General features: G+C 33.5%; 1 protein-coding gene across 1 annotated transcript; it reads left to right on the top strand.

The window, feature by feature from the left end:
- Positions 1-6924: 6924 nt before the first annotated feature.
- On the top strand, positions 6925-8364 carry LOC132049381 (tropinone reductase 1-like). The gene is made up of 2 exons (XM_059440148.1): positions 6925-7128; positions 8032-8364. The coding sequence occupies exons 1-2, from the start codon at positions 7057-7059 to the stop codon at positions 8203-8205; spliced, it is 246 nt and encodes an 81-aa protein (XP_059296131.1). The 5' UTR covers positions 6925-7056; the 3' UTR covers positions 8206-8364.
- The last annotated feature ends 820 nt before the right edge of the window (positions 8365-9184 follow it).

Below are 9184 nucleotides of genomic sequence, written 5' to 3'. Positions count from 1 at the left end.
TTTCCAAAGTTTTATAGCTACACAAATGTTATGAAATGTTAAAATTCACAAATTTTAAAAGTTTTTCTTAAAAAAAATTCGTGCTCAATCAAAGTATGAAAAACAAAGTGGGAAAGGGGGGGGGGGTAATATTATATTTTCTTTGCTAAAGCACTTTATTAACTTTTAAGTTCAAATTAAAGATTGGTAAATCAGGGAGAAAATTTTACCAAAAGCCTCAAAAGGTTTCACTCTAATTCCATCTCTATCTTATATGTTATTTATATTTTAAATATCTTTTACTTATGATCTTCGAGACCATTGAAAAATGATGATTCTCTTCTCAAAATTTGGAGTATGTTATAAAATAAAGACTATAAAATAAATATACGGGAGAAATATATAGAGAAAGATAAGATTGTGTCGTACTTATGTTCTATGTTGCAAAACATATGGCCACATATTTATAGAAGTAAAAATCCTTGATGACCAAGTGATTAGAGGACACGGTGGCGTGATTTTTGGTGACCAAACCAAAAATCCTTGATGGCAAAGTATAAGAGGAAACATAGTTGCCAAAATATTTGGTGACTAAGAAATGATCTTGCTCTCCAAGATAGTCTTGATGGACATCCATTAGATAAATAAATTACAACACTCCCCCTTGGATGTCCATTAATTAGATGATGTGCCTCGTTAAAACCTTATTAGGAAAAACCCTGTGGGAAAAAGTCCTAATGAAGGAAAAAGAGTACACATATCTAGTAATACGCTTTAAGAGCTGCCTCATTAAAAACCTTACCAAGAAAACCCAATGGGACAAAACCTTGGTTAAGGGAAAAAGAGTACAACACGTGTTTCACTCCCCCTGACAAGGACCAAAATTCAGATGTCGGAGTCTTCGCATTCCAATCTTGAATATCATCTTCTCAAGAGTTGATGTTGGCAAAGATTTGGTGAACAAATCTGCAGGATTGTCACTTGAACAAATTTGTTGCACATCAATATCACCATTTTTCTGGAGATCATGTGTGAAAAATAACTTTTGCGAAATATGTTTGGTTCTATCTCCTTTTATGAAGCCTCCTTTAATTGAGCTATTATAAAGATTGTCTTCATATAATACCGTGGGTATTTTTGTATCACACTTCAAGCCACATCTTTCTCTGATGAAATGTATCATTGATCTCAACCACACACATTCTCTACTTGCTTCATGAATAGCTACTATCTCAAAGATGATTCGAAGAAGTATCAACAATGGAGTGCTTTGTAGATCGCCATGATATAACAAAGATTCTCCGCATAAAACGGATAGCTGTGTTTGAGATCGAGCTTTATGGGATCAGATAAATAACCCGTATCCGCATAATCAACAAGATCCGTACTACCTTTGTTAGTATAAAACAGACCCATATCGCTAGTTCCCTTCAGATAGAGCAATATATGCTTAACTCTGTTCCAATGTCTTCGTGTAGGAGAAGAGCTATATCTTGCTAGCAAATTAACAGAGAATGCTATGTCAGGTCTTGTAGTGTTAGCAAGATACATAAGTGCACAAATTGCACTAAGATATGGTACTTCAGGACCAAGAAGATCTTCATTTTCTTCCTGAGGTCTGAACGGATCTTTACTTACTTCAAATGAGCGAACAATCATTGGAGTACTTAAAGGATGCGCATTGTCTATGTAAAATCGTTTTAAAACTTTTTCGGTATAAGCAAATTGATGGATAAAGATCCCGTTTGCTAAATGTTCAACCCGCAAACCAAGACAAAGTTTTGTTTTTCCGAGGTATTTCATCTCAAATTCTTTCTTTAAATATTCAATTGCCTTTTGGAGCTCTTCTGGAGTTCCAATTAGGTTTGTGTCATCAACATAAACAGCAAGGATAACAAACTCCGATTTTTTTTTCTTAATAAAAACACATGGACAACTGGCATCATTTATATAACCTTCATTTACCAAGTACTCACTGAGGCGATTGTACCACATGCGCGCTGATTGTTTTAGACCATACAATGATCTTAGTAACCTGATTGAATGCATCTCTCGAGACTTTGAACTATTTGCTTCAGGCATCCTAAATCCTTCAAGATTTTTCATATTGATTTCATTATCAAGTGAGCCATAAAGGTAAGCTGTAACCACATCCATCAGATGTATTTCAAGGTTTTCATGTGCAGCTAAACTGATAAGATATCGAAAGGTTATGCCATCCATAACGGGTGAATATGTTTCTTTATAGTCGATACCGGGTCTTTGAGAGAATTCTTGTGCAACAAGGCGTGCCTTGTATCACAATTTCATTCTCTCATTTCTTTTCCGCACAAAAGACCCATTTGTGGCCAACTGGTTTTACACCATTAGGCGTTTGGACTACCGGTCCAAAAACCTCACGTTTGGCAAGTGAATTTAATTCGGATTGAACTGCCTCTTGCCATTTTGGCTAATCATATCTTCGTCAACATTCTTCGATAGATTAAGGTTCCTGATCCTCAATGTCTTGCATAATATTCAGCGCAACATTATATGCAAAAACATTATCCACCATGATCTTCGATCGATTCAAATCTATCCCATCACCAGAAGAACTCAATGATAGTTCTTTACTCACTTGAGTCTCGAGTTCCCTAATATCTTCGGTGAATATCGATTAATCGGATCTTGAATATCTTCATGATATTCTTTCATAAAGGTCATTCGATCATTTTTCGTGTTTCTTTTTCTAAGATTTTTATCCTTAGAACCCAATAGCCTACCACGCTTCGTGCGTATATGAGATTCGTAGGCTATGACACTAGTAGATTTTCCCTTTGGCACATCAATTCGGATAGGCATATTCTCTGTAAGGATATGTGACTTAGTTATTCTTTTCAAATCAGTAAATGCGTCTGGCATTTGATTTGCTATTTTTTGCAAGTGAATGATCTTCTGGATCTCCTGTTCACATATAAGGGCACGTGGATCAAAATGAGATAGTGATAGAACTCTTCAGGCAATTTCTCTTTTGATTTTTTTTCTCTCTCCCCCTAATTGTGAAAAATTTATTTCATCAAATCAACAATCTGCAAATCGAGCAGTGAATAAATCTCTCGTCAATGGCTCAAGATAGCGAATAATAGAGGGTGATTCAAACCCAACATATATTCCTAACCTTCTTTGGGGGCCCATCTTAGTGCGTTGTGATGGTGCTACCGACACATATATAGCACAACCAAAAATTTGGAGATGAGCAATATTTGGTTCATGACCAAAAACTAATTGTGACGGGGAGTATTTATTATAATGAGTCGGTCTGAGACGAATAAGAAAAGTTGCATGTAAGATAGCATGGCCCCAGACGGTAGTGGGCAACCGTGTTTTCATAAGTAGTGATCTTGCTATCAATTGTAGTCGTCTAATGAACGATTCAGCAAGAACATTTTGGGTATGAACATGAGCTACAGGATGTTCAACTTTTATCCCAACTGACAAACAGTAAGCATCAAAAGATTGAGACGTAAATTCTCTAGCATTATCGAGGCGTATAGCCTTAATGGGATAATCCGGAAACTGTGCCCTTAAGCCTATTATTTGTGCCAATAATTTCGCAAACACCAGGTTGCGAAATGATAGGAGGCACACATGAGACCATCTTGAAGATGCGTCTATTAGGACCATAAAATATCTGAATGACCCACAAGGTGGATGAATAGGTCCATATATATCCCCATGTATACGCTTTAGAAAGGTAGGGGATTCAATGTCAACGTTCATTGGAGATGGCTTAGCTATCAATTTACCCTAATAACAAGCGGCACATGAAAATTCACCACTTTCAAGAATCTTCAGGTTCTTAAGTGGATGCCCTTTTGAATTTTCAATAATTCGTCTCATCATTATTGATCCAGGGTGACCTATTCGGTCATGCCAAAGAACCAAAGTACTTGAATCATTAAATTTCTGGTTTACGATCGAGTGTGCTTCAATTGTACTAATTTCTGCATAATACAGGCCAGAAGACAGAGTTGGTAATTTCTCCAAAATATATTTTTGGCCGGAGACATTCTTAGTAATGACAAGATATTCATCATTTATTTCGTTTAATGTCTCAACGTGATACCCATTACGGCGGATATTTTTGAAACTTAATAAGTTTCTTGGGGATTTAGAAGAGAATAATGCATCTTCTATAACAAGTTTCGTCCCCCTAGGCAGAAATATAGTAGCTCTTCCGGAGCCTTCAATCAATTTCGAATTGCCGTAAAATTGTATTAATATTTCCCCTTTTCCTACGCAAGTGAGAAAAGTATTTCTCATCTTTGAATATGGCATGCGTTGTTCCACTATCAATCACACAAATATCTTCATGATTGGCCATTGATCCAAATAATATTTGAGGATTTTCCATATATTCTTCAAAATGAAAGAATAGACAAAGTAAACATTGAAGTAGATAATATTATTAAACAAAGCATGACACAAACTTTATTTACATAACTATATTAGCTAATACAAACAACATAGATGAAAATATCTAAGTTATTATAGATTCATCACCGATCAGATGATTTATTTTTCCTTCACAGTGTTCAAAGAAATCTGTCACATCTAGATGTATGAGCTCAACATTATCTCCAGAAATGAAATTTGCTTCGGCATTCTTTTCTGCCTTTTTGAGAAAGGCTTGATACAGCTCAACTAGGTGCTTTGGCGTACGACAGGTAAGTGACCAGTGCCCCTTTCGTCCACATCGGAAGCATTTATTTTCTGAATTTTTCTTTTGCACAGGCTTCATGCTTTTCATCCTTCTTTTTACACTGCTAGTGGTGAAGGGTATTAGTTGGTGCAAAATTAGAATCATGATTAAAATTTCTTCCTCAACCACGGCCATGACCACGACTGGGGCCACAACCTGCGAAAATTTACCTCATTCACTTCAGGGAATGGGGCAGTACCGGTAGGTCGGCTTTCATGATTTTTCATTAATAATTCATTATGTTGTTCAGCCACTAGAAGATGTGAGATTAGATCGAATATTTCTTGAACTTCATCTCTCGATATTCTTTGCAGAGCATACTCGAGGTAGGAAAAGTGGAGAATGTTTTCTCCAAAGATATCATGATCAGTGATATTTTCACCACATAATTTCAACTGAGAAATAATTTTAAACACGACATAATTATATGCCCAAATAGATTTAAAATCTTGTAGCCTTAGATGGATCCAATCAAAACGTGTTTGTGGAAGCACAACCATCTTCAGGTAGTCATATCTATCTTTTAATTTATTCCACAAAGATAAGAGGATCTTTAATAGTGAGATATTCCATTTTCAAGCTCTCATCAAGGTGATGGCGAAGGAATATCATTGCCTTGGTACGATCTTGATTTGATGCCTGATTTTTATCTTTGATGGTGTCTGCTAGACCCATCGCATCAAGATGAATTTCGGCATCAAGTACCCAAGAAAGGTAGCTTTTGCCAGATATATCTAAGGCAACAAATTCACTTTTAGAAAGATTTAATTAAGAAAAAAAAAGGGATAAGGCACCATTACCCCCCTCAACTATACCCGAATTTGCTACGACACACCTTACCTTTCCCTGGGCCCTATTACCCCCCTAAACTTATTTAAAACGGAATAATTACCCCCTAAACGCCGATGTGGCAAAGAGAGTGTGTTTCACTCTCTTGAGAGAGTGAAAACATAAAAAAGGGAAAACTTAATTTTTTTTTCTTAAAAATCTGCATTTTCTTAAAATTTGAAAATAAATCTAGTCTTCCACATTTAGTTTTTAAAACAAGGGTTTTCCACATGTTAAGAAAATAATTAATTTTTTCAAAATTTTATAAAAATTCAGTTTTTTTTTCACATTTTGGCAAGAAAAACACTTTTCCGGATTTTATTTGAAAAATAAAAGTGTCCTAAGAAAATGAAATCATGAAAATCAAGATTTTTTAAGACATTTTAAAAAAATAATCAAGTTTTCCATATTTTTAACAAATCCATTTTTCCATATTTAAAAAAAAAAATCATTTTTCAGTTTTTTTTTTTTTTTTCAAAAACGGGTTTAAAAAAAAAACAAATTTTCAATTTTTTTTTTTTAAAAAGGGTTTTAAAAATCCTTTTTTTAAAAAGAAAATTCAGTTTTTTAATCCATGTTTTTAGTTTTTTTTTTTTTTTTAAATGGGTTTAAAAAAATCAAATTTTCAAATTAAAAAAAAAACGGGTTTTAAAACTCATTTTTTTTAATGAAAATTCAGTTTTTTATTTTTATTTTAAAAAAAATTGACACGTAAGTTCAAAAATTAAAAAAAGAAGAAGAAAACAAATAAATACATGTGGCAGAGAGAGTGTAGGTCACTCTCTCCATATGAGAGTGGCATCAGCTTTTAGGGGTAATTATTCCGTTTTAAATAAGTTTAGGGGGTAATAGGACCAGGAAAGGTAAGGCGTGTCGTAAAGAAATTCAAGTGTTATAGTTCGGGGGGGGGTAACGATGCTTATCCCAAAAAAAAAAAAGTCAATACCTTTGAGGCTTTCAAAGTATTTGCTCGAGATGGCAAAGTCTCGTGCTAATAACGTGTTATAAAATAAAGACTATAAAATAAATATACGGGAGAAATATATAGAGAGAGATAAGATTGTGTCTTACTTTTGTTCCATGTTACAAAATATATGGCCACATATTTATAGAAGTAAAAATTCTTGATGACCAAGTGATTAGAGGACACATAATGGCCAAGATTTTTGGTGACCAAACCAAAAATCCTTGATGGCAAAGTATAAGAGGAAACATAATTGCCAAAATATTTGGTGACTAAGAAATGATCTTGCTCTCCAAGATTGTCTTGATGGACATCCATTAGATAAATAAATAATCAATTTTTTTTCATAAAAGATAAAAATCAAACAACTGTTTTTTTTTTTTTTTTTTTTTTTTGTGGGAATAGTTTAAAGAAGCTTGAATTGCCAAAAATCTGCTTAAATTATTGAAGTAGTTACTGTTATAATTTTCTTAGTCAGTACAGACTTAATTTTATTTCGCTGTAGGAGAATCAACTGACAAAGAATTTGGCATGTGAGTGGGCCATGGACAAAATTCGTGTTAATACAGTTGCACCAGCAGCAACTTTAACCCCACTTATTGAAGCAGCAATAAAGGTAAGGTCTTTTATTTTAATCCCTTTTTTGATATATATTAAAAAAAATTATTTATCTCATTTAATTTACTAGTCAAGAATACTTTGTACTTATGTTTTTTTTTTTTATTAGAAGCCTCGTGAGCTTAAGTGAAATTATTCCTTAGTAAACTCCTCTAGTTTAAACTCGTACAACCACACTTCTAATTTATCAAATGAAAATAACTTTTAGCTTGTTTGGCCAAGCTTTCAAATTTTGTTTATTCTGAAAAGTGTTTTTTTTTTTTTTTTTTTTATAGAAGTACTCTTTGAAAAAATATTTTTAAAAAGTAACAATTTGTGTTAAGCTAAGCAATTTTAAATAGTACTTTTACAATATTAGAGCAATAATCTGTGCTTGACTAATGTTCTGAAAGTTCTTCACGAGAAAAATCACTTATTTATGGTACTACTCGAAAATAATTTATTTTTTTTTCTTAAAAATTTGATCAAACACAAGCACTTTTGACTTTACAAAAACATGATCTAGCAGACTGTAAGTGAAATTATTCCTTAGTAAACTCCTTTTTAGTTTAATCTAGTATAAGTACATCTTTTCTACTCTCTCCATCCCAATTTAAATATTTTAGTTTGACTAGACACGGAGTTTAAGAAACAACGAGAGACTTTTGAATCTTATGGTTTTAAATTAAAAAAATGTCCCTTGAATTTAGTGGTTTTAAACTTGCGATGTAGGATGTTTAGATTGTCAACTTACTAAACATAGAAAGAGACACTCTTTTTTAAACAGATCAAAAAGGAAAGTAAGACACTTAAATTGCGACGGAGGAAGTAATATTTTTTTTATAAATGGAAATAACGTCATATGTTCAAAGTAGTTAAGTTTTCTTTATATATTTTATTTTAATGATCGACCTTACTGCAGAATCTAGTGCACAAAGAAGAAATAGACAAACATATTGTTCGAACTCCTATGGGTCGACCCGGAAAGCCCGAAGAAATTGCTGGCACAATAGCCTTCCTTTGCTTCCCTGCTGCTTCATATATTACAGGCCAGATTATATATGTTGATGGCGGATTCACTGCTAACGGAATTTAATTAGAGAAAATTGCCCTAGTCACAGGCCAGATTATATGTTGTTTCTTTTCTTTTGGATTTCTTACACTAAGCCTTATCATTCATAAGTTTGTTGAATAATGTGAGACGGTTTGTTTATACTTGGTAATATTATTGAGTTTTTCGCCTTTTGTAGTTGAACATGAACTTCTTTTCTGGCGTAAATTTTTAAGGTCATTCTGTTTTGATTCCATCATTTAATTTGTATTATTCGACTTACGGGTCATCAGTCAATTTTTTTTTTTTTTTTTTTTTGTATGAATGGATTGGCCGGCTAGCGTCTGAGATTAGTTTGGGCCAAAGTGGCACCTCGCGGTATTAAGCCTAAAATGGGGCCTTCTGAGTTTTTTTTTTTTTTTTTTGCTGGTTACCTCTCAATGTCCTTTTACCAAAAATTAAAGACCTGTTCATTGGAAGGACAAACCGTGCAATTACTTCTTTTAAATGGCTACATATTCAGAAGAGGTTCCAGGATTTGGCGCAATTCAGTTTTCTCTTTGGGCTTTGTGTAATCTTTTACTTTTTGTGATTTGTACCTTGGGCCGTTAAACAACCCATTATGGCTTGAACAATTTCCATGGGCTTATGTTTCTGGCCTACATGCTTCCATGTCACGGGCTTGTTCTTTTGGGCCTATATGATTATTGTGTCAGCAAGCTTCTATGTGTTCTCTGTTGTCATCATCACAATAAAAGGGTAAACATAGCCCACATTGACCATCCTTGTGCTCTATGTTTAAACTGTAATTATTGTTATGGAGTTTAAAATTTGAAAGTAAAATTTCAAGATATTATTGTGACTATTTTTTAACAAGGACTGAAAATGGTTAGTTATGAATTTTATCGAATAAAAGATCTCTGAAAAGTTGCATGGATTTATATATGGACAAGTTATTCAACTATTAGCTACTTCGAGTGGTGGAAGATGAATTGAATATTTTATTAAAGTTATTCATGTAGTA

This window comes from Lycium ferocissimum, chromosome 3 (genome assembly GCF_029784015.1).
Source record: "Lycium ferocissimum isolate CSIRO_LF1 chromosome 3, AGI_CSIRO_Lferr_CH_V1, whole genome shotgun sequence".
Classification (NCBI taxonomy): domain Eukaryota; kingdom Viridiplantae; phylum Streptophyta; class Magnoliopsida; order Solanales; family Solanaceae; genus Lycium; species Lycium ferocissimum.
This window is presented reverse-complemented; position numbering and strand designations above follow the sequence as displayed.